General features: G+C 48.8%; 2 protein-coding genes across 3 annotated transcripts in view; both read right to left on the bottom strand.

Moving 5' to 3' along the window:
* Positions 1–26,381, bottom strand: part of LOC142488002 (uncharacterized) — a 376,604-nt gene that overhangs the window by 308,105 nt on the left and 42,118 nt on the right. The window lies entirely within an intron of this gene.
* LOC142488004 (uncharacterized) overlaps positions 1–26,381 on the bottom strand; it is an 84,625-nt gene that overhangs the window by 16,157 nt on the left and 42,087 nt on the right. The window contains exons 2-3 of the mRNA XM_075588308.1: positions 11,569–11,903; positions 11,123–11,236 (exon numbers count right to left, since the gene is read on the bottom strand). Of these exons, the coding sequence (XP_075444423.1) occupies positions 11,123–11,236; positions 11,569–11,587 (133 nt within the window). The 5' untranslated portion in view covers positions 11,588–11,903. The remainder of the gene's footprint in view (positions 1–11,122; positions 11,237–11,568; positions 11,904–26,381) is intronic.

The raw sequence follows: 26,381 nt of genomic DNA, 5'->3' as shown, positions 1-26,381 counted from the left end.
ACCTCATTGCTGTCGCAAAATGGGTGACTAATTTATTTCCTGCTCTCGACAGGCCCTCCAGTGGTTTACACAAAAAACAAAACTGTGCGCTACTACCTAACTACCTATAAAGTTTAAATGTATAAATATATACAGTACAGTGACTATACCATCAATTTAGTGATAAAAAATGTATAAAAAATTAAACCACAACTCCCACAGTGAGATAATTAAACATTAAATAATAAGTGCCACATAACCGTGTTGGGGATAATGGCGTCTGCAGCTGTAAACGCAGGGGTGGCTCAGCACCCCACACACACTAAGAGAATGGAAACAAAAGAAAACAGCGCACAACGCCAAATAGTGAAGCAAATTCAACAATATATTATAGAATTAAAAAGGGGGTAATATATCTGCGTACATAAAAAAAGGTTGGTAAAAGGCATGTAGTGTGTATCACACTGTTTACCACTCGGCTGTTAACTGTAGAATCGGGTGCTTGCTTCCCTCTGCTGCTGCAGCTCAGTTGATTCTGGGGCAGGACGTCAGTCTTTTCACTCCCAAGGGGATTTCCCTTCATGCAGCCAGGTTCAGCAGCTGGTACTGGGGCTCGGTGAAATCGCTCCTGCTTCCTGGCCGATATGAAGCTGCTCCTGTACCTCGGCAGGTGTATCCTCTGCACAGAGGTTAAAACGCAGCTTGCTGCTGTCTTCACAGCAGTGGTGGATTCAATAGGGAAGTTTGAACAGTCTTACAGAGTCTCTCACAAGTGTCCAAAACAGCACACAGGATGAAATAAAAACAGGACAGGCCAACACATAGACAAAGGCCAATGTAAGCAGATATAAGGCAATAGAATGTTACATCCAACTAGTTTCGTAGAATTAACTACTTCTTCAGTAGTTAATTCTACGAAACTAGTTGGATGTAACATTCTATTGCCTTATATCTGCTTACATTGGCCTTTGTCTATGTGTTGGCCTGTCCTGTTTTTATTTCATCCTGTGTGCTGTTTTGGACACTTGTGAGAGACTCTGTAAGACTGTTCAAACTTCCCTATTGAATCCACCACTGCTGTGAAGACAGCAGCAAGCTGCGTTTTAACCTCTGTGCAGAGGATACACCTGCCGAGGTACAGGAGCAGCTTCATATCGGCCAGGAAGCAGGAGCGATTTCACCGAGCCCCAGTACCAGCTGCTGAACCTGGCTGCATGAAGGGAAATCCCCTTGGGAGTGAAAAGACTGACGTCCTGCCCCAGAATCAACTGAGCTGCAGCAGCAGAGGGAAGCAAGCACCCGATTCTACAGTTAACAGCCGAGTGGTAAACAGTGTGATACACACTACATGCCTTTTACCAACCTTTTTTTATGTACGCAGATATATTACCCCCTTTTTAATTCTATAATATATTGTTGAATTTCCTCCAGTGGTTTGTTTAGTAGAAATAACCAGGGATCCAGAGGAATTTCGAGGCCCAAAATCCTCTTTAGACAAATCTGAATTTGTTCCCAGTGCGAGCGCAATCGAGGGCATGACCACAGCATGTGCAACAGGTCCCCAGGCCCTCCACATTGTCTAGGGCACAAGGGGGAGTAACCTGGTACAAATTTAGATAACCTAACTGGGGTGAGATACCACCTCATTAAAACTTTATATGAGTTCTCCTTCAATGTCATGCAGATCGAGGTTCTCGCTACTGCTTCAAATATTCCTGATCAGTCCTCGTCCTCTAATGTTTCTCCCAGATCTCTCTCCCAATGTGTCATGTAGTCAAGTCTTGGTCTGTTGCCCTCTCCAGGATCGATCACTTCTTTATACAATCTAGAGATAAGTCCCCGTGGTGCGTGCCCACGTGCACAGAGCGTTTTGAAATTAGTCACTTTAGGACGGTGAGTGTGTTTGGTATAAAATGCCCGAATCTGGAGGTATCTAAAGAATTCTGTGTTCGGAATGCCTTTATCTGACTGAATCTGTGTGAATGTCTTAATAGTGATTCTGCCCTCCAGATCCTTCAACCTCCCGTACCCACTCTGTTTCCAGATTAAAAAGTGTCCCTCGTCCATCCCTGGAGCAAAGTCAGGGTTTCCAAACAGTGGGGTCATCAGTGAGCTCCTCGTGGTCAGGGCGCATTTAAATTTGGTGGCTTCCCAGACTGCAAATGAGTTGATCATTGAGGACAGCGGTCTCGAGATCTGCTTTAATCTAATTTTTGGGTACCAAATCAGATTCTGAATTTCTAGTGGGGCACATATTTCGCTTTCCAGCTCCACCCACCTACGTAGTTTTGAATCTGTGTGCCAGTGAATAATTTGGGTCAATTGTGCCGCTCTATAGTATGAGAATAAGCAAGGTACCGCCAGTCCGTCTGCAGTTTTGGGCCTCACTAATGTTTTTGCTGGTATCCTAGCTTTTTTGTTTTTCCAAATAAATTTAAAGATCTGGGCCTGCATGTCTCTGAAGTCTGCCCTCTCTATAGGAATGGGGAGAGTCTGAAAAAGATATAGTAGTCTGGGGAGAAGGTTCATTTTTACGCTATAAATTCTTCCAATCCAGGAGATACCATACGTCGCCCACTCCTTCAGCTCTTTTCTCAAAGATTGCAAGAGTTTAGGGTAATTTGCCTTATATAACAACTTAACCTCCTTTGTGAGATTAACTCCTAGGTACTTAATCATTTTGGATTGCCAATTCAGATTGAAGTTAATCTCTATTAGTTTTTCTGTGTCTTTTGGAAGATTCAGATTCAGGGCCTCCGATTTTGCTTGGTTTATCTTAAACCCTGAGATCGTATTAAAACTTTTCCAGGAGGTCAAAGAGGTTGGGTAGAGAGACCAGGGGCCTAGACAATGTCAGTATTACATCATCCGCATATAATGCGGTCTTGTACTCCTGAGAGCAAATTTGAATTCCTGTGATATCTTTATTACTTCGAATGTGAGCTGCTAGTGGTTCCATGCAGAGGGCGAACAACAAGGGGGAGAGTGGGCAGCCCTGTCTTGTACCACTTTTAATTTGCAATGAGCCTGACGGGAACCCCTGATGGATTACCCGCGCTGTCGGATTGGTGTACAGCGCTTTGATTGCCAAAGATACTGTGTCCCCCATTCCAAACGCTGCAAGCGTGGCATCTAGGTAGGGCCAGTCAATTCTGTCAAAGGCTTTTTCGGCATCTAAGCTTAATATGATTCCCAGGATCTTATTGGCATTAATATATTCAATGGTATCTACTAGTCTCCTAGTATTGTCGACCGCTTGCCTGCCTGTGATAAAACCAACTTGATGCAGGTGAATCAGCCTAGGAAGAATTGTACTCAATCTATTGGCCATTAATTTGGAATAAATTTTAATATCCGAGTTAATCAATGAGATCGGCCTATAGCTTGGACAATTGGTGGGGTCTTTGCCCTGCTTATGAATCACCGAGATGGACGCCTGCAGCATCATGTCTGAAAAGGACCCCCCTGCTAGGATATGGTTAAACATCCTTAATAAGTGCGGGGTCAGAATCCCTATATATTTTTTATAATATAGATTCGAAAATCCGTCCGGGCCCGGAGCTTTTGCAGGTTTAAGATTTGCAACTACAGTACATCTAGTAGTTCCTCCGCTGTGAACTCTTTTCCTAGGAACTTTCGCTCCAACCTTATCTTTGGCAAACCCGAGTCAGCTAAACATTTCTCTAATGCTTTACTTGTTTTATCGTTATGCCTCACCTTCTGCCCATCATACAATCTTTCATAATACGCTCTAAACTCCTCAACTATGTGTTTGGGATTAGCCGTCACTTCTCCCGTTCTTGTTTTAATCAAGTGGATTGTGTAGTTGTGTTGTTTATTGCGAATTTTCCTCGCTAGCATGGTATCTGGCTTGTTCGATTTTTCGAAAAAATTTCCTCTTTGTCCAACTCAATGTCTTTTCAGCCTGGGAAGTAAGGAGGAGGTTAAGTTTTATTCTTACATCCCTCAACTCCTTTAATGTCTCCTCTCTACCAGTTCGGGCATGCAGTATAGAGAGTTCATGGAGCTTCTCCCGCAACTGGTTTGTTTTAGCCTCCCTTGCTTTTTTCCTGCCTGCTGCTATGTTGATCAGAGCCCCTCTCATTGTGGCCTTGTGAGCCTCCCATAGAGTAACATGGGAATCCACACTGCCGGTGTTTGCCTTGAAGAATTGTGCAATCTCCTCCTTAATTTTTTGTGCTACCTCTGGGGTCTTAAGTAAGGATTCATTGAGTTTCCAATTTGCTCCCGGGCTGGCCAGCTTAATTTGAGAGCACCTCAGCTCAATCGGTGCATGATCTGACCATGAAATATCATGGATTCCTGTGTAGGAGATCTGGGGGACCAGTCTATTGGATACAAAAAAGTAATCGATCCTACTGTAACTGTCATGTGGGTGTGAGTAGAATGTGTAACCTCGTTCTCCAGGGTGTAGTTCCCTCCATATATCCACCAGTAGATTATCCCTATGTCCCTGGCGAAGTGCTGCCACCCCTGTAGACCTGTCCTGATGTCCCTGTTGTGTTCTATCCAGATTCGGATCCAACCGTTTGTTAAAGTCTCCTGCGAGCACTATGCTTCCTTCTGCCACCTTGTTCAACAGTTCAAAGAATGAACGGAAGAACTGTGGGTCATTCTCACAAGGGGCGTAGACCAGGCCTGCACAACATGCGGGCCGCCTGGCCTCTCTGTGCGGCCCGCAATGAATCCGGCCGGGCAACAAATTAATTAAATAAATTAAAAAAAAAAAAGTTTAAAAAAATGGCGCCAATTCCAAGCGGTCCCGGCGCGCATGTGCAGGGCCCGCTCCCCCCCCCCTCACAACGTGGGATGGAGGGGGAAGCAACACGCAGCTCCTCTGCGGGTCCGCTCCCCCCCCCCCTGCACCCAACGTGGGGCGGAGGGGGAAGCAACACGCAGCTCCTCTGCGGGTCCGCTCCCCCCCCCTGCTCCCAACGTGGGGCGGAGGGGGAAGCAACACGCAGCTCCTCTGCGGGCCCGCTCCCCCCCCCCTGCTCCCAACGTGGGGAGGAGGGGGAAGTAATAATTAATAAGTAATTCAGCTCCTCCTGCGGCCTGCTTCTCACCGCTTCCCTCCACAGCCAGCTTCCCGCGTCCCCCCGAGCTCACCTCCCGTGGCCCCCCCCCCCACGAGCTCACCTCCCGTGCCCTTCCCCCCCCCCCCCAACCCGCGCCCCCAAGCCCACCTCCCGTCCCGGGCAGCTGATGCAGGGATATCGGAGGCAGGAGGGGAAAGCGTCCGGCGGCAACCTGCACCCACCCGGTCAAGGTAAGTCACTGTCACCCACCCAGTCACTGTCTCCCACCCAGTCACTGTCACCCACCCAGTCATTGTCTCCCACCCACCCAGTCCCTGTCATCCACCCAGTCACTGTCACCCACCCAGTCACTGTCATCCACCCAGTCACTGTCACCCACCCAGTCACTGTCACCCACCCAGTCACTGTCACCCACCCAGTCACTGTCACCAACCCAGTCACTGTCTCCCACCCAGTCACTGTTAGTCACTGTCTCCCACCCACCCAGTCACTGTCTCCCACCCACCCAGTCACTGTCTCCCACCCACCCAGTAACTGTCACCCACCCACCCAGTCACTGTCACCCAGTCACTGTCACCCAGTCACGGTCATCCAGTCACTGTCTCCCACCCAGTCACGGTCTCCCACCCAGTCACTGTCTCCCACCCAGTCACTGTCTCCCACCCAGTCACTGTCTCCCACCCAGTCACTGTCTCCCACCCAGTCACTGTCTCCCACCCAGTCACTGTCTCCCACCCAGTCACTGTCTCCCACCCAGTCACTGTCTCCCACCCAGTCACTGTCTCCCACCCAGTCACTGTCTCCCACCCACCCAGTCACTGTCACACACTCACCCAGTCACTGTTAGTCTCACACCCAGTCACTGTCACCCACCCACCGAGTCACTGTCTCCCACCCACCCAGTCACTGTCACCCAGTCACTGTCACCCTGTCACCCATCCAGTCACTGTCACCCTGTCACCCATCCAGTCACTGTCACCCTGTCACCCACCCAGTCACTGTCACCCTGTCACCCACCCAGTCACTGTCTTCCACCCACCCAGTCACTGTCACCCTGTCACCCACCCAGTCACTGTCTCCCTCCCAGTCACTGTCTCCCACCCAGTCACTGTCTCCCACCCACCCAGTCACTGTCTCCCACCCAGTCACTGTCACCCACCCACCCAGTCACTGTCACCCACCCAGTCACTGTCTCCCACCCAGTCACTGTCTCCCACCCAGTCACTGTCTCCCACCCAGTCACTGTCTCCCACCCAGTCACTGTCTCCCACCCAGTCACTGTCTCCCACCCAGTCACTGTCTCCCACCCAGTCACTGTCTCCCACCCAGTCACTGTCTCCCACCCAGTCACTGTCTCCCACCCAGTCACTGTCTCCCACCCACCCAGTCACTGTCACACACTCACCCAGTCACTGTTTGTCTCCCACCCAGTCAATGTCACCCACCCACCCAGTCACTGTCACCCACCCACCGAGTCACTGTCTCCCACCCACCCAGTCACTGTCACCCTGTCACCCATCCAGTCACTGTCACCCTGTCACCCACCCAGTCACTGTCACCCTGTCACCCACCCAGTCACTGTCTTCCACCCACCCAGTCACTGTCACCCTGTCACCCACCCAGTCACTGTCTCCCACCCAGTCACTGTCTCCCACCCAGTCACTGTCTCCCACCCAGTCACTGTCTCCCACCCAGTCACTGTCTCCCACCCAGTCACTGTCACCCACCCACCCACCCAGTCACTGTCACCCACCTACCGAGTCACTGTCTCCCACCCACCCAGTCACTGTCACCCACCCACCCAGTCACTGTCTCCCACCCAGTCACAGTCACCCTGTCACCCAGTCACTGTCACCCAGTCACTGTCTCCCACCCAGTCACTGTTAGTCACTGTCTCCCACCCACCCAGTCACTGTCTCCCACCCACCCAGTCACTGTCTCCCACCCACCCAATCACTGTCTCCCACCCACCCAATCACTGTCTCCCACCCACCCAGTCACTGTCTCCCACCCACCCAGTCACTGTCTCCCACCCACCCAGTCACTGTCTGCCACCCACCCAGTCACTGTCTCCCACCCACCCAGTCACTGTCTCCCACCCACCCAGTCACTGTCTCCCACCCACCCAGTCACTGTCTCCCACCCACCCAGTCATTGTCTCCCACCCAGTCACTGTCTCCCACCCAGTCACTGTCTCCCACCCAGTCACTGTCTCCCACCCAGTCACTGTCTCTCACCCAGTCACTGTCTCCCACCCAGTCACTGTCTCCCACCCACCCACCGTCATTCACACAAGGGGGAGAGTGATGTGAGGTGCAAGGGGGGAGAGTGATGTGAGGTGCAAGGGGGGAGAGTGATGTGAGGTGCAGGGGGTAGAGTGATGTGAGGTGCAGGGGGGTAGAGTGTTGTGAGGTGCAGGGGGGAGAGTGATGTGAGGTGCAAGGGGGGAGAGCGGTGTGAGGTGCAAGGGGGAAGAGAGATGGGAGCTGCAAGGGGGGAGAGGGATGAGAGCTGCAAGGGGGAGAGGGATGGGAGCTGCAAGGGGGAGAGGGATGTGAGCTGCAAGGGGGGAGAGGGATGTGAGCTGCAAGGGGGGAGAGGGATGTGAGCTGCAAGGAGGGAGAGGGATGTGAGCTGCAAGGGGGAGAGGGATGTGAGCTGCAAGGTGGAGAGGGATGTGAAGTGCAGGGGGGGTGGGATGTGTGTGGTGTGCAGGGGGGTATTGTGTGTTTGATGTGGAGGGGGGGTATTATGTGTCTGGGTGAGGGGGTGAGATGGGGGTATGAGAGATAGATGGGGGTATCGCAAAGGTTGATAGTGTTGGGTTCTGGGGGAGATATGAGGATGATGATGAAGGGTGCTGGGGTAGATATGAGGATGATGATGAGGGGTGCTGGGGGAGATATGATGACGATAGGTGCTGGAGGAGAGATGATGATGATGATGATGGTGATTTTACCCGTGCAGCCCAATTTTTTTTTCCTTGGAGCAGTTCGGCCCTTCGCACTTTACGAGTTGTGCAGGCCTGGCGTAGTCTGATGCAAGGGTTAACTTACTGCTATGAACCTTCCCTGTCAGGATAAGAAATCTTCCTTCCGCATCCCTTTTAATTTTATCTACTTGAAATGGGAAGCTGTTGTGGAACAGTATCGCTACACCTTTTCTTCTCTCCTTAACGGACGCTAGATAGAACTGGCGGAAGTGGCTATCCAAGAACCTAGGGTTATTCCCGACACTAAAATGAGTTTCCTGTATAAACAACACATCTGTTTTTTTTCTCTTATATTCTGCGAAGGCTATTCTCCTTTTCTGTGGACTATTGAAGCCCTTCACATTCTGTGACACCCAATTTACAGCCATTGTATTGTTTGTGTAGGCTTGCTTACCCACGCTGTTTTCTTTTCAGGAGTACCCACAAGGTCCGCAGCCGGCACACCTCCTCTCCGTCTTCCTCGAACCGATCCAGGGGGCGGTATGTATGGGGGGTCAGGGCAAAAGGGATGGGGACACTCACACAGACAGACCGGGGAAACAAGACAACATAAAATGCAACTAACAAATCAAACAACAACTGTGTGGAGCTCTCTTCAATCCGTCCGGATCTGAGCTCTTGCGCCCGGGGACACCATGCCTTTTCCCGAGACCCTCTTATCAAGGACCAAAGGCGCCGATTCCCCAGGAGTCCCACATTCCCCGGGACTTCCCCCACTGACCCCGGTGTTCTAGGTCCCGTGGGGCCATGGCACATGCCTACTGCCAGGGTGTCTGGGCTCCCGCCCCCCTCCCGGCACTCCCATCCATTATCTTATATGAAACTAAAATCACATATTTTAACTTTATATCTATGTTATAACACCCAACTCTCCCAATTAGGCCAATTTTGTATCTATGTAGCTTTTTCTCTCCTATAACCTATTCCCGGTACCTTTTTTCTCTGAGGTCCATTATGCACCAAATAAGCATCCCGCCTCCCCACCTTCCTATCCTATTAAATCCCCTGACCGCTGCTGCTCCAAAAGCTTGCTTCTCTTTTTCCCTTCCTTTATCTACTCTGCACACCCCCTCCTCCCCCTTCCCTCTTACTATCCCTCCCCGATCTCCTCCACCTTCTAACCTATCTGAGATGACCCGCTGCAAATTGTCCCGCTTTCAACTCACTCTATGTCCAGAGCGTGCTTGTCTCTGCTCGCGTCATGCTGCAGCAGCCTCGTCTCCCCCCCCCGCCCCCCCGAGTGCCATCCCTGCAGGGCTGTCAGCAGCGGAGTTCGCGTACCCCTGCCTCGAGCCTGCCCCACCCCCTCGCCCCGCTTAACTTCCGGGAGCGACTTCCGCGCACGTCATCACTGTGTATCTGTCCACCGTCCCTGACGTCACTTCCTCTCACTGCCGCCTTGGGTGAGTCTTGCCGCCTCCCTCCTCCTCTCCTCTCTTGGCTCCTCCTCCTGTCACTCCGCCTCCTCCGACGGAGCTCGACAGCAGTATGTTCGCGCTCTTTTCCTCACCGCCATTTTTTTGCCCACGTAGTTTTCCCGCTTCTGCACCCGCCATCATCAGTTTGTCTCTTTGGACGCCATCTTCCCTCCATGATGATAGCAGCGTGGCAGGGCACAGATTTTCCATTTTTGGTCGTGCCGGACCAGCTTTAGCTCTCTCAGGTAGTTAGCTTGCAACATCTATCCACTTGGAACCGTGTAAACTTTTACAACTTTATAACTTTCTTGTTGATTTTTATAACGAATAAACCAAAGCACAGTTCTTGAAACTTCCCCTTTAAGGACTTTCCAGCAGTCGCGTCGAGGGCGCAAGGAGTCTTTTAAAGGGGTAACAGCGTGTGGCAGACATGCAACCCGTCCGACCTCATGTTTTATTTTTATCCTTTCTTTTCTCCGCCGTGCTGCTGACCCTTTTCCATACTGCTTCCATTACTGGGCGCTTCCCAGTCTGCAGAGGTAGTGTTTCTTTCACTCCGAGTTTCAACAAGAATTCGGCTCCCTCCTCCAATTGACTGAGGGTATGAGCTCTGCCCTCTTTAATCACAAGTAATCCAAACGGGAAGACCCAACGATACTTTATTCCCTTGTCCCTCAAGATCTTGGTCAGGGGCTGGAGGGTCCGACGTTTGTTCAGTGTGGTAGGGGAGATGTCCTGAAACACAGACATGCGTATGCCGTGAAATTGTATATTAGAAGACGCCCGCGTGATTTTGCACAGTTCATCTTTAATTTTAAAACAATGTATTCGCAGGATCACATCCCTTGGGGGGTTGCTGGGAAGGGGCTTGGACCTCAGGGCACGATGACATCGGTCCAGCTGGAACTCCTCAGGGGATTTATCCGGCAGCAAGGACTCCATCCACCTGCACACAAATTCTTCAACATCCAGGATCTCTTCAGGTACGCCTCTTAATCGTATGTTATTCCTCCTGTCCCTATTTTCTCCGTCTTCTTGTTTGTCCTAAAGCTCTGTCAATCGTTTTTTTATTTGTGAGATCTCGTGCCCTGTGTGTTTATGGCACTCCACTGAGATGTCCATTTTTTGCTCCAGCTCATTTGTGCGCTCTCCTATGCCCTGAATGTCTTTTCTCAGCCCCTCCATCTCGTTACGAAAAAAATCCTTAATATCAATTAGGAATTTTGACATGTCTTTTCTTAAGACCGGCTGCATCTCCGCCTCTTCCTCACACTCTCCTCTGTCCTGCGTGGAGTCTGTGTCGGAGATCCCACCCGGCGACATTGCTGCCTCCTCTCTGTTCTTTGCCTGGTCTGTACTCCAAAAATAGGATCGTAGATCAATAGACTTTCTCTGTCTTTTGTGTGTTTGCACGCGTTGTTGGCATCGCAGCCGCTTAGCCGTTCTATGGGGTATACTTCTCGGTGTGTTTAGTTGGGTATTTTATTGATTTTTTATGATATTGCGTTGGGAGCTGGTAGAGCTCTCATACTAAGCTGCCATTCCTGAACCCGTCGCGCATGCACCCTATCTCTATATTGTAATTTAATATTATTTCTTAAAATATTGCAGACATTTCAGTCCATGTTTTAAACATACTGAATAAAGACAAGTGAGGATTTAAGGGTACTTACCCCAAACAGGAAATGCATCTATGTCTTTCTTTATTGGGGTCAGATGTTCCTCAGTGTTCGCCTCTTCTTTCGCCGACTTAATCTCTATTCTCTCCGGTACAACCACTGGGAAACCTGGAAAAAAGAAAAGGAAAATCCATCCTGTAAAGCTGGGAGTGGGGGCGCTTCTTGTGATTTCACCTCCTCTGATATTGGTATAATATAATACCTCTTGTAAAGAAATGTATTACTAGCCCTTCTGGCAGAAAATGACTTAAAGAGATTGATATATCTAACCTACTGCTGGATCTATAAGAAAATGACAGAGCTGAAGATATATTATCTTCTTATGTTCTATAAGAAAATATTTAAAGATTAGTTTGGGTGTCTGACTCACATAACTGCAAAATTACCAGATATTCTCTCCTTGCAGATTTCAAAGTCACCAAAATATCTTCTCTACTCACTTAACAAGTGTGGATCCATGCTGGCAGTGGGCAGTGCTGCTCTGGAGGTGCTGGCAGTGGGCAGTTCTGCTCTGGAGGTGCTGGCAGTGGGCAGTGCTGCTCTGGAGGTGCTGGCAGTGGGCAGTGCTGCTCTGGAGGTGCCGGTAGTGGGCAGTGCTGCTCTGGAGGTGCTGGTAGTGGGCAGTGCTGCTCTGGAGGTGCTGGCAGTGGGCAGTGCTGCTCTGGAGGGGCTGGCAGTGGGCAGTGTTGCTCTGGAGGTGCTGGCAGTGGGCAGTGCTGCACTGGAGGTGCTGCCAGAGGTTCCTTGATCTGTGTGTGTTGGATGACAGCTGTGCCTGTATAAAAGAGAAAACAGAATTGGAATGATCTGTTTTATTGGACAAATATACAGCATTTAGTAGGAGCTTTCAAACCTAAGATTATTAACCCCAAAGGAGACAGAGAAGAAACATATGGTCCATCCTCACACAGGAACTTCATGTCAAACACTGCAAAATACATCAATGGATCAGGATTGTGTCACAACATAACCATCTAGTAAAACAAACCGTATAAAGCGAGTCGGAGATAAACAGCCAAAAGACCAGCAATGTGCTCTCAGTGTAACATAGTAACATACTGTACTGTTCTATAGTATGAATAAAAAGCAGATACATCAGAGAGACTTTGATAAACGCTCCCGATACTCTCTCAGGTCCAGCAGTTCTGCTCCATACTGACACAGTCTCACTTTCCTATTTCATACGGAGAGAAGTGAGTAATGCAGAGGAAACAGTGCAGTAACTTCCCCTCACCTGAACCCACTTCTCACCATATTAAATAGGGGGGTTTGATCCCTTACACCCTCATTCTTTTTTTCTCAGTCACCTCCAGTTTCTCACATTCAGCTCCTTTGTACCAGGCAGGAACATCCTGCAATGCCACAGAACAAGGCGAGGGATACATTTTGATAAAGGCTGCTGTGTCCAGCCAAATCGTTGGTTTCCTTCACATTAATAAAACTGGCTGCAAGTCCGTTGTGTCCTCCTCATTTACCTTCATATTCTAGGAGTATACGAGTCACACAGGGAAGCCCCTTTGGAGAGGTAATCCCTGCCCATTGTAACCGGATATAACTTATATAAAGGAGTGCCTGGGGAAACACTGACTTTTTACTCACTGATGATTTATTTTCCCCTGATCCCTCAATGTCAGCACATGACATGAGGGAATAGGCTCTGCCCATCTCAAGGTAGGAAACAGACTTCTGACCTGCTCACACCCTTATAAGCCCCTCCTGTGCCTGATTCAGGTCAGTTGAACCTCTAGAAGAGCTGTACTATATACATGTGCACCCAAATATCTCCAGGCTAATTATGAACAAGACAAAATAAATGTTCTGCAAAGTCTGCTCATAACAAAAGATAGAGGTGGGAATTAGGCATTCGCTGCCATGGAGGGATTAGGAGAATATAATGTATCTGTGAATACAATTTCCGTTTTCTCTCCATGTCAGCGCAAGATATAAGGGAAAGTCCGAAAGCCGTTCTGCCTCAACACACTGCGTGAGAAGGCCCTGAGTGCCATTGACATTTCTTGTAGCTCTGTGCACGAGGCTCTTCTTGGCCACTCTGGGGCAATGAGTATGGCATTTAAACAAGCGGCTTGGAAGTTCTGCAATGTCCTCTGAATTAGAGGAATTATTGGGAAGACATAGACCAACAGAAAGTGCCACTTTCTGGTAAGAATGTCTACTGCTGATGCCAGGTGGTCCCTGTGTCTGGAAAAGAAGACATTGCATTTAGTATTGTGACCTGTTGCCATGAGGTGTATTGCTGGTTGACCCCATCTCCACACAATGTGCTCACAAATTTGCTGACTTAGCGACCACTCTCCTGTGTCTATCATATTTCTGCTCAGAAAATCGTCTTGGACGCTCCTGTGACTTGCTATATGAATTGCTGTGATGGCTGGAATATTTAACTCTGCCCATCTGAGAACCTTTGCGACTTCTCTTGCAGCTTGTACACTCCTCCTGCCTCATTGGTTTTTTAAGTATCCCACTGCTGTGATATTGACAATGAGAGTACTGTATCTTGATCTGATGACCCTGCAAGCGTTGAAAAAAATACCACAAGAGATTTGAAGATTGCTCCGATGTTCAAAATGCTGCTTGAGATTGCTGCCTCTGTTGTCCAAACTCTTTAGACAAATATTTCTTGGCAGTTTGCTCCCCATCTGGAGATTGTAGAGAGAATCCACTTTGCCGGGCGTAACAACCAACCTTTTACTAAACTGGCTTCTTCAGTCCCCATGTCAGTGACCGCAGCGTTTCTGGTAGAAGTGGTATTCTATGGGAGAGGTCTTGATGGTTCTTGTTCCATTTTGACAAGAGGGTGGCTTGAAGCTCTCCTAGGTGGAACAGAGCCCAGTGTATGGTTTCTATTGATGCCCCCACTCTTTCCCAGGAGTGACTTATACTGCTGTGTCATAGGATATTCTAGGCGTGGCCTTTTTTCTGGTGGTAAATATACCTTCGCTGTATAAAAGGGAATTCCCAAAAACCTGCACATCCGTTGTCCGGGTTGAGACAATATGTGAGTGAGATCATATTTTTTCCTTTCGCTCCCTAGAATTGTCCCTCATCAAAATATCGTCCAGATATGAAATTAAATATATTCCTTTGTATAAAGTGATGTGACTCACAGCATTCATACGTCCTGCCTTTTACCTCTAATCTCCTTGAACGTCTTGTATTCTCTCGCTTGCTCCACTTTCTCAACACCCATTCTCTCCAAGACCCTCTACAATATGGCTTCCGCACTGCTCATTCCACAGAAACAGCCCTCACTAAAATAACTAATGACCTCCATGCTGCCAAAAACAGAGGTCATTACACTCTGCTCATATTACTCGACCTCTCTGCAGCATTTGACACCGTGGACCACCCTCTTCTCCTCCACATTCTCCATAATCTTGGTATTCGTAACAAAGCTCTATCCTGGACCTCCTCTTACCTCTCCAATCGTACTTTCAGTGTCTCTTCTGCTAACACCTCCTCCATAGATCTCTCTGTGGGGGTACCACAGAGCTCTGTCCTGTGACCTCTTCTCTTTTCTCTGTACACACTTTCTCTAGGTGACCTAATCACTTCCCTTGGGTTTAAATATCACCTCTATGCCGACGACACACAAATTTACTTTTCAACCTCTGACCTTACACCTGCTGTACAGACCAAAGTTTCTGAATGTCTTACTTCCTCCTTCCACATTACTGTTGGAAGTACCATCATTCACCCAGTACGCTGCATAGGGGTCACACTCGACTCCTCTCTCACATTCTCCTGTCACATTCAAAACGTCTCTAAAACCTGTCGTTTTTTCCTCTGCAATATTACAAAGATACGCCCGTTCCTCTGTTGCTTGACTGCTAAAACTCTGACACAGGCCCTCATTCTCTCCTGTCTCGATTACCAATCTCCTGCTGTCCGGCCTTCCTGCGTCTCACCAGTCTCCCCTACAATCTATCTTAAACGCTGCTGTCAGAATCACTCTGCTCTTTCCTAAATCTGTCTCAGCGTCTCCCCTGCTGAAATCGCTCTCCTGGCTTTCTATCAAATCCCGTCTCACACAAGCAATTCTCCTCCTCACTTTTAAAGCTTTACACTCTTCTGCCCCTCCTTACATCTCAGCCCTAATTTCTCCCTATGCAACATCCCGGCTCTTGCGTTCTGCTCAAGGATGTCTTCTCTCTACCCCCTTTATATCTAAAGCCCTCTTTCGCCTTAAACCTCTCACCTACTGCCACACACCTCTGGAATGCCCTTCCCCTCAATACCCAACAAGCACCCTCTCTATCCACCTTTAAGACCCACCTTAAGACACACTTGCTTAAAGAAGCATATGAGTAGCACCGTAGATATTACTAGACACATGATACATAAAGCTTTGCCCCCTGCAGAAGCACTTATCAAAATGCCCTCCTACTGTCTCTGAATGTTCCTCCTACATACCAATTAGATTGTAAGCTCCTTGGCGCAGGGACTACTCTTCCTAAATGTTACGTTTATGTCTGAAGCACTTATTCCCATGACTCATTATTCGTATTTGTTATTTATATGATTGCCACGTGTATTACTGCTGTGAAGCGCTATGTACATTAATGGCGCTATGTAAATAAAGACATACAGTACAATACAATACCGGGGATGCCCGCTGGTGTTTTACCTGCCAAAAGAAGGGGTAATATCAGCACTGCCTGCCCAGAAAAGAAGAATTGCATACGGTTGTGTGAAAAAGACAGTACACCTCCTCTTTGAATTCTATGGTTTTACATATCAGGACATAACAACACACATGGCTTCTCCATTTTGGCTTTATTTTTGTTAAATAAATCATGACAAAGTGTAATATGTTATGTGTTTTTGATCTGAGGTTGTATTTACCTAATTTTCAGACCTGCTAAGGAACAGACGATTGTTATTATGTCCTGATATGTAAAACCATAGAATTCAAAGAGGGTGGTACTTTCTTTTTCAACACAACTGTATATAATATACACTCATTTTTTTAGGTGGACATTTGACTAGTTTTATTTATTTATCTATGGTTAGGTTATTCTTACAATTGTAATTTTTTCTTTTTTAAAGTTTTTTTTTATCCACCTACAATACCATTGGGTTGATATATATGCTAGGAGAAATTGTTTATGGGCCAATCAGAGGATTAATAATTTGATCCAACAATTATCTCAAACGATTGCTACCTAATTGATTGCCTCTTATAAGGACCTGCGGTGGAAAATTGCACATCCATCCCTTGATGAAGTATGCAGGTTGCTACGAAACTCATAGGGTTTCTGGCTCAGTTTTACCCTCTGTGAAGGAACAATTCTTGGTGCCTGTAATCCGGCCAAGCAGAATAGAACTGCTCATTGATCCTGTGAGAGAGGCGTATATGACTGCGGACGTTCAATTGCTGTGAATGATGAGACGGTCGGCACGCCTGGCAATTTCGCTGCGTGTGATGTCAGACACGACCACTACACAGAATTCTGGTGAACCGGATCAGACGCAAGTCCAAGCAAGATGACTCCAGGAGACGGCAAAGAAACAATGCGCAACAATTCTAGGGTCGATTGCGAGTTTCCATACCTCAAGTTTTTTATGCTGATTGAAACTTTTTTTACGTTAAATAATACACTACGGTGAATTGCGCTTTTTTTTTAAATTTTAGATCCCTTTTCCAGAAAAGAGAAAGCCTCTAACTGCACCTGGAGAGGATCTTCCCTCAGAAAATGCCCAGGTGCCTATGTGGTGTCTGAGGGTGCAGGATAATAGGGGTGACCCTCTTGCTGCCAGTAAATTTGGGGGCATAAACTCACCCAAGGACTCAGGTGCTTCACTTACTCTAGTACAGCTAGAAGAAATCATTCAGGGCGGACTCTGCATTTGGAGGAGGTGGGAGGAGACCCCCGCGATTTGCTGGTGGCAGAGGTATACCTGGGATTGTGGTACTGGGCAGGGTGTGTAGGAGGTGAGAGTAATTGATGATATTCCCTCTAATGTGTTTCTGGGAAATTATCTTGGGAAGAGGATTACCCAACATGAGACTGCTGTGACCCAACAAGCTTAGGAATCTGCCACGAAATTCCAGGCTCCGAACACACACTAAGCACCAGGGGAGGGTGACTGACAGGGCTTGTACTTAAGTGGGGGTCCGTGGGACCCTCTCATTACAAGCCATCATCACTGACCAGATGGTCACAGGGGGCCCAGTGGGGTGATTGATGGGTGTTTTCGGAAGTGGGGTGTAGAGAGCGCCTCCTATTACAGCCCATTGCCACAGACCAGACAGTCTTAGGGGGGACGCGAGAGTGTGATTGGCGGGGGTCAAACCAAAGTGGGGAGAAGAAAGGGCTCCCCATTACAGCCCACCACCACAGATCCGACAGTCGAGGGACCTAGAGCAGGGTTGCGCAAACTGGGGGGGGGGGTGGGGGGGGGCGTGAGATTCTCTGTGGGGGGTGCGGGGTTTACAGAGGCCACGCACGCTTCCTGAAGGCACTTAAATGAAATGCCGGGGGAGCAGCGAAGGCTCTGTAAACTTCACTTACCTTGGCTCAGAAGGCTTTTGGAGACGTCGCCATGGCAACACGGCGTCAAATTACGCCGTAGGGTCATGGCAACGCGATGCCCAGAATGCCGGAGCCAAAGTAAGAGGTGAGCGCATGCAGAGAGGGGGGCAGCCGTCAGGGGGGAAAAGATTGTGCTCCTCTGACCAAGAGGATAATAATATACCACAGACAGACCCCACTGGGAGTGAGAAAGAGAGAGAGAAAGAGACACAGACAGAGAGACAGCCAGAAAAAGAGAAATGGAAAGAGACAGCTAGGGAGAAAGGAGAGAGAGAGAGAGAAAGGAGAGAGAGAGAGAGAGAGAGAAAGGAGAGAGAGAGAGAGAGAGAGAAAGGAGAGAGAGAGAGAGAGAGAGAGAAAGGAGAGAGAGAGAGAGAGAGAAAGGAGAGAGAGAGAGAGAGAGAGAGAGAAAGGAGAGAGAGAGAAAGGAGAGAGAGAAAGGAGAGAGAGAGAGAAAGGAGAGAGAGAGAGAAAGGAGAGAGAGAGAGAAAGGAGAGAGAGAGAGAGAGAAAGGAGAGAGAGAGAGAGAGAGAGACACAGAGAGAGAGAGAGAGAGAGAGAGAGAGAGAGAGAGAGAGAGAGAGAAAGAGACAGAGACAGAGACAGAGACAGAGACAGAGACAGAGACAGAGAGAAAGGAGAGAGAAAGGAGAGAGAAAGGAGAGAGAGAGAGAGAGAGAGAGAGAGAAAGGAGAGAGAAGGAGAGAAAGAGAGAAAGGACAGAGAGAGAGAAAAGGACAGAGAGAGAGAAAGGACAGAGAGAGAGAGAGAGAGAGAGAGAGAAAGGAGAGAGAGAGAGAGAGAGAGAGAGAGAGAGTGAGAGAGAGAGAGAGAGAGATGAGAGAGAGAGAGAGAGAGAGAGAGAGAAAACAAGACAGAGAGAGAGGGAGTTTAAGAGATAGTTAGAAAGAAAACGAGAGAGTTTAAGAGAGAGAGAGAGAGAGAGAGAGAGAGAGAGGGAGTTTGAGAGAGTGTGAGAAAATCAGCAAAAAAAGATGAGATCGCCAGAGGGCAAGAAAGGGTTTCAAGAGGCCAGCCAGAGAGGGAGAGATCGGCAGCCAGAAAGCAAGCCAAACTGCCAGATAGAGTGCAGGATTCCTGGGGAAGAGACAGCCAGTAATGAGGATATAGACAAAAGTATCACACCAAGGGAAATGAGGAACCCGTATGGGCGCAGAGGCTGGCTTGTATCTAACTCTCCTTGCTCACAGTTGCGGCGGGAGGTGTGACGATAATGGGTTTTTCTGTGTATTTGGGTGGAACATGGGAGAGAGAGAATCCCCTTTTAGAAGCACCTCGGCCTCCACCAAGTATAAAACAATACATTGTTTAATAGTATTGGTTAGAAAACATAACATTAAAACCTAAATGGCGCACGAATGAAACAGCTCTATTGAAAAAACATGGGGTTAATTCCCACTTCATAGTTACATAGTAGATGAGGTTGAAAAAAGACATGCATCCACTTCAAATCTTCTATCAGTTATAAAGATACATTCAAGATCTATACATCACACCCATTAGTCACTGATTGAATCAGCGCTATGGCAGATCGTATATACAGTGTGGTGGTGGTCACTATAGAGATACAGTATTAGTAGGAGTTCTTCACTATAAGTGATGCGATTAATAGATCCATCTCGTGTTTCAAAATGATAAATAGCAACACGTGCCTATTTACACAAGTGTAAGAACACTGCAGCCCGCAGACCCCATCCCGATGTTAGTAAGCAGCAGGTATTCGCTCTCTGTGTTCCTATGCTGCATCCAGTCTGTATGCAGGAAAAAGTAAGCAGTGCAACACAAAGTATCTCGGCAACATATGTGGCAAACAAAACCGTGTTAATCACCCTCCTGATGTGATTGGGTGATAGTGTGTCTCCGTATCTCTATATCCTAGACCAGGGGTGAGCAAACTTTTTATGCCGAGCCCCCCTTTTTTATCCATGAAATTTCTCGGGCCCCCCCTGCCTGATGTAATCAAAATCCCATGAAAAAAAACCCTTATTAAACGGTATACAATGTAAATACAAATATGTCTAAGGCCGCACATATAGTGCCCGCGACATCACCCGTCGCCGCTAGCGAAAGTTGTATTTCGCTTTGCGGCGGCGGCGTGGGGCGACCAGGCCATTGATTGGTTCAGGGGCTGTCACATGAGGCGACAGCCCCTTAAAAATCAAATATTGCCGCTTCAAAAAATCACGTTGCCACGTCACGCTTACTATAAGCGCACGCGGCGGCGACAATGCATGTTTTCGGGCGACGTTGCGTCGCCGGCACTATAAGCGCAGCCTAAATACTTACATACTTCAACAGCTCGCTCTTGCAAAATTAGGCTGCGTCCACGCTGCCGCTGAGAGCGGTGACATCACCAACTCTCCAAGCATGAGCACAGGGTGTCCTGCATAATTTTGCAAGCACGAGCGGGGAAGTGTTTACACTTTTTTTTTATTATTTCTGTACATTCATAGTATGATTGATATATTGGCAGCCTACCCTCTCACATGAAGAGGATCGCAGCGAAGCAGGTTGCCAGCGGAGGAGAGCAGGACCACAGCGCTATTGTAGGCAGACACCGGAGGGAGGGGCGTTTGACATCACAGCGCTGGGGCGTGCTCCTCCGCGTACCTCCCAATCACGTGGCCCCACCTGCACTATTCTATTTGGCCGCCCGCGCGCGCACATCTTTTTCGCCTGCACAACCAGGGTTTTGCTGCACGCGCCCCGCCTAAATAATCTTGCGCCTGGGGCGTCCCCCCCCTCAGTTTGTGCAACGCTGCATTCAATCACAACACCCACAACCAACACACACTCAAATCACAACCAACACAGCACACACTCAATCACTACACACACACAGTCACAACCAACACTCACATAATCACCACCAACACACACAACACTCAATCACAACACACACACACACAGACAACCAACAGGCACAGCACACACACACACACACACACACACACACACACACACACACACACACACAACAATCCATATATATATACACACAAACACACACACTCACACACACACACACATATATATAGATAGATACACACACACACACACACACATTCACATACTTTATATACACACACACACATACATATATAGATACACACACACACACACACACACATACAAAACACATACACACACATTTCTACATATACACACACACACACACACACACACACACACACACACACACACACACACACACACACACACACACACACACACACACACACACACACACGGTGGGGTGGAGGGAGTAACTAAACCTGCTCCGGTCCCCCCATGTGCTGCTGAAAACGGGCGGGTAAAAGACAGGAGGAGGAGAAGGGCTTGTCTGTGTGCAGGGAAGGCCCCGCAGTAAGGCCCCGCCCCCTCTGCAAGGCTCCGCCCCCTGTGCAAGACACAGCAGAGAACTGGAAGCAGCCTCTGCACGGAGCTTCTGCCCGCCCCCAGGTTTCCCCGCACGCAGCCTGCGCCCCCCCTACATAATCTTGGGGGGCGCGCCCCCCAGTTTGCGCACCACTGGTCTATATCATTGCTATCCATTTGCAAAGCGAATTTAATTTTGTTCTAAGATGCATTATATGCACTCTTATGTTATTTAAATGTGATCTTCAGAATTGTACGGTGTTCTTACTGGCTGGTGTCCACTTTGTGTGTGTGTGTATGTATATGTATGTATGTATGTATGTATGTATGTATGTATGTATGTATGTATATATATATATATATATATCACTGCAATATATTTATATTGCAGTGTTCTGCAATTTTGCAGTGTGCAGACCCAGTGTTTGTTGACATATTTCTCTATTCACTCAGGTTTACTCCCTTCAAAATTCACCCAGCACCTCTCAAGGCTTTCACTGCTATTATGTACTTATCCACAGATCACTGGTTATAGGCTGAATTCCATAGACATCGTTTACAATTACCTGCTTAAAGCTTTAGCTATTTCACCCTTTATCCCAGTTATAGATGGTATGTGAGAACCTATACAGTCTTCTCGATCACACTGGTACATTTGTATGGTTTACCATGTCGAAGATTTTACATTTATGGTGTTCTTTCCGGATTTTGGGCTTATCAAAAGACAAATGATGCATATGGAAGTTGCCTCTATTTCTTGCTAAGGCTGTGGACCCGCTGCGGGCGGCCGTGCGCGCATGCACCACCAGCCCCTTACCTCCAGTCTGTTTGTCCCCGCTGCCTCCTTCCGACGAGGCTCACTATGCGCTGTGACGCATCAGCCGCCAGGGGATGCAAGAGGATTGCGATCCCGAGCGGTGACGCGTCACGTGGTGCGCCTATCAGCGCCGGGGGCTGGAGCTGTCAGAGCTTCCCCCACTTCCAAAAAGTAGGGGGGGGGGGTGGGGGAGTTTGTATGTGTGTATGTATGTATGTGTGTGTATATGTTGTCAGTGTTTTGTGTGTGTGTGGGGGCGGGACACCGGGGGGGGCGGACCGACCGAACGGACCGACCGAACGGAGGGGGGGGGGGGAGCAGCACGGTGAGCGGGGCAGCAGAGGGCATGTGTGGGGGCTCGCTGCACCCTCTTGCAGCCCGGGAGCCCCCTCGCTGCACACCCTCCGCTCAAACCACGCCCTCCCCCCTGCTCCCTACGGAGCCAGTTAGGTGGTAGCGCTACCTTTCACATACACACCATATGACATATAAAAAACACACTATCCCAGGAAAATTGGAGATAGAGCTATTAGGAGGGGTATGGTTATCCTCCCTGTGAGTGGAGAAGGGGAATGTACTATTGTGGATGCTGTTATTGTTGTTATGCAGGACCCTGCTGGTAAAGTTACTATTAGTTATACTGTTGTGTGAGTGGTTATTCATGAGCTATATATATAGCTCATGAATAACCACTCACACAACAGTATAACTAATAGTAACTTTACCAGCAGGGTAGAGATTATATATATTATATATATATATATATATATATATATATATATATATATATATATATATGCAAATATAGCTATCTTTTGAGAGATGAGTTAAGGTTGGTTGGTATTAAATTAGATGCGTGAACACAATTAGCAGGGAAAGGGGTGGTAGGGAGGCATGTATATGGCTGGGTCCAAGAGGGGGGAGAGAGAGGGAGAGAATTTGTGACAGTGTTTTGTATTGGAGGGGTGTAGAAGTTGTTGAGAAAGATGTGTACTTGGTGGTGCAGTGTGTGGGCACAAACATAGGTGGACGGAAGGAGAGATTAAGAAATGTGGATACTGTAGGAGGAGATGTTGGAAAGAAAAGAAAAGTTTACAAAGGAGTGAGGAAACTGCAAACAGAAAAAAGCCATAAGGCCGAGGCCCCGCTGCCTCAGACAGCGCGTTGAGAGGCACTGCATGCTATCTGCGGTCCACAGGGAGCATTTTTACGTGCGGGGGGCGTGGACAAAATGGGCCAAGCGGGCGCGGACATGATGAGGGGGCGGGGCCACGACGGACACCGACCAAACTGACATATGTTTGTTTCCCCCCCGAATCAATCTTTGCACAAACACTTTCCCTCCCAAACAAGCCAGGCATTCACACAGGGTGTCTGCAGAGGGGAGAGTGAAACAACACACACCCAACTAGTTCCTGCTCAGTGAAGTGCCCCTCTGACGCCGGCCAAAGTAAAAAAAAACACAACACACAGAGGTCAGCATTCACTCCTCCTCCTCCCTCCTCCCTCGTGAAACTGAGCCGGCCAAAAGTTTAAAAAAAACAAGCCATGACAAACACACACAGCTCAACAGGCCGCCTTCCTCCCGCAGCTCCTTCCCTGCTCCCCTCCTTACCTCCTCATTGGCTCACACGCGCACTACGTGACGTGTCAACGCTTCAGAACACCACCTTCTGGTAGCACTGGCCGGCTGACGCGTCACAGCACGTAGTGAGCCACGGAGGGAGGAGGCAGCGGGGACCTACAGATTGAAGGTAATGGGCTGGTGGTGTATGCGCGCCCCTGCCGGACGCAGCGGGACCAAAGGCTAAGGCCCCGCTCCCTCAGTCAGCGCGCCCACACTGCAGACAGGCGGGGCGCTGACAGACAGACCGCGATATGCGATCTGTAGGGAGCGGGAGCCGGGGCTGGAGTGGGAGGGAGGGGAGTGGTTTAAGCGGAGGGGGGCGTGGTTTAAGCGGAGGGACCCGCTACCCCCCCCTCCTCGGGCTCGGGCGATGCTGCGGGCTGCCCTACTCACACGCTGACACTCAGGCACACATACACACACTCATGCACACACACACAGGCAGGCACTCATACACTCACACACACACACGCAGGCACTCACGCACTCAGGCACACACATACACAAACACAGATAGGCACTCAGACACACACACAGATAGGCACTCAGACACACACACAGATAGGCACTCAGACACACACACAGACAGGCACTCAAGACAGGCACTCACGCTGCTTTCCCTCCACATTCTCCTCCCCGCTCCCCGAAGCCTCCCCTCCTCATTGGCTCACAGCCACACCACGTGACGCGTCGACGCTAGGGATTACAATTCTCTTGAATCCCCTAGCGGCTGACGCGTCACAGCGTGTAGTGAGCTGTGCAGCCAGGGGGGACCGGGACCCGGCTCGGGAGGATTCCCCTGCTGGTGGGGAACGCTCGTGTGGCCGCCTGCGCCGCAGGCCTAAGGAGGCATAATGAGATGCAGGGAGAGAGGGAGGAGAGGGGTCCCAGGTATTGGAGGAGGTGAGGAGTAGAAGGTGAGAGAGCAGGTGTATAAATCAGGCCTGGGAGGGTATAATGAGATGCAGGGAGAGAGGGAGGAGAGAGTTCCCAGGTATTGGAGGAGATGAGGAGTAGAAGGTGAGAGAGCAGGTGTATAAATCAGACCTGGGAGGGTATAATGAGAGGCAGGGAGGAGAGGAGGTCCCAGTTATTGGAGAAGATGAGGAGTAGAAGGTGAGGGAGCAGGTGTATAAATCAGGCCTGGGAGGGTATAATGAGATGCAGGGAGAGAGGTCCCAGGTATAGGAGGAGGTGAGGAGTAGAAGGTGAGAGAGCAGGTGTATAAATCAGGCCTGGGAGGGTATAATGAGATGCAGGGAGAGAGGTAGGATGGGTGTTCCCAGGTATTGGAGGATAAGAAGATTGGATATAAGAGAACAGGTGTATAAATCAGGCCTGGGACAGCAGTTTAGCACTGAAGGTTAAACAGCAGCTGAGAAAGTTAGTCTTGAGATGTGAAAGAGCATTTAGAAAGCCAAGTTGTCACAGTTGCAAGGTTCATGAAGTCCAATTCCTGCATTCTTCACCTCCAATTCAAACTCCACAGACACTTCATACGTGACACTTCAGATGTTACATAGCCAATGTGCAGTCTAATTGGCAATGCCTGGGAGAGTGACATGCCAATCAGCCTATCACAGAGGGATGTGCACACATCCTTAGAGATGCATATATATATACACACACACATATCTTGTTGATGCAATAAATGAGAGCACTCTGCCATGTAACACCTTCTCGAAACCATTTTGACTTGTCCTTTCCTAATCATTGTGTTTCATAACTGCCCAAATATACACGTCAAAGTAACTGTGGGAGGTCCTATCACAGACATGCCATGTTAGGCCTGGGACGTGGTGCAGGGAGCGGCGCTGGGCAGCGCTGACGCTCATGCTCCAGGAGATTTTTCTTGTCCCTGCATGAGCGTCAGCGAGCGCGCTTATGTGCCGGGTGGGAGGTTTTCTGGAGGCGGATCGGGAGGCGGGGCTAGCGCGTCACGGCGCCGACGTCACGGATACTGCCATTGGCTTCTGGCAGTCACGTGACCGGCCCTGCGCTTGCATGAGCGGCAAAATTTAAAACTTGCCTGTCTCCTGCAGTTCCGTACGCCTGCGGAAGCGCCGTCTAAAGCCGCGGCGCTGATAGGGATAATGTTTCCCCTCAGCGCGGCTCAGCACGGTCTTTTTGACCATGTCCGAGGCCTCACAGTATCACTGCGTACAGAGGCTCACATCTAACGTGCTGCAGCAGCTCAGAAGCTGCAATTACAGAGGTCATGTAACAGCACAAAGGGTTAACGCAATATTTCTACAAAGCAGAAAACTTCAGCACAATTTCACAGGCACGTGATCCGGAGAGAGACCTTATTTCTAGAAGCCTCAACAGGACAGGTTTATGTGAGGCAGCAAAGTATTGGGGAAGCGGTGTCTGTAATACTTCAAAATAACGACAGTTTGGGGATCTTACACAAGCTTTTTATGCTATTTACGTTTATTTTTGAGCCGCCTGCTTCAGTTCAGATCCCTACAAACCAGGGCCAGGTGTCTGTAAAGGAGAATTGTCCAGAAGTTGTTATTATTTCTCCATGTTCTTTCCTCAGCACGTCTCATTCCTATTCCCTTTATATAATTCACCTACATTATCATCAAGAGCAGATCTCTCTGCAGTGACACAATAGCAAAACAAGGCAGAAAAGTAACGTCTGAAGCATGAAATGTCCACTGATCAAAGGATCAAACGGACACTTAGATTGTAAGCTCTCCGGGGCAGGGATCTCCTCTCCCGTGTGATTCTGTTTGTTGCGCTTGTATAACAATTCCTTATATTGTCTCTTTAGTAAAGCACAGCGTAGCTTGTATGCACTATACAAATAATAATATACATACAAATAAACACTGTGTTTATGGGCTGCCC

Source organism: Ascaphus truei, chromosome 2, assembly GCF_040206685.1.
Source record: "Ascaphus truei isolate aAscTru1 chromosome 2, aAscTru1.hap1, whole genome shotgun sequence".
NCBI lineage: Eukaryota > Metazoa > Chordata > Amphibia > Anura > Ascaphidae > Ascaphus > Ascaphus truei.
This window is presented reverse-complemented; position numbering and strand designations above follow the sequence as displayed.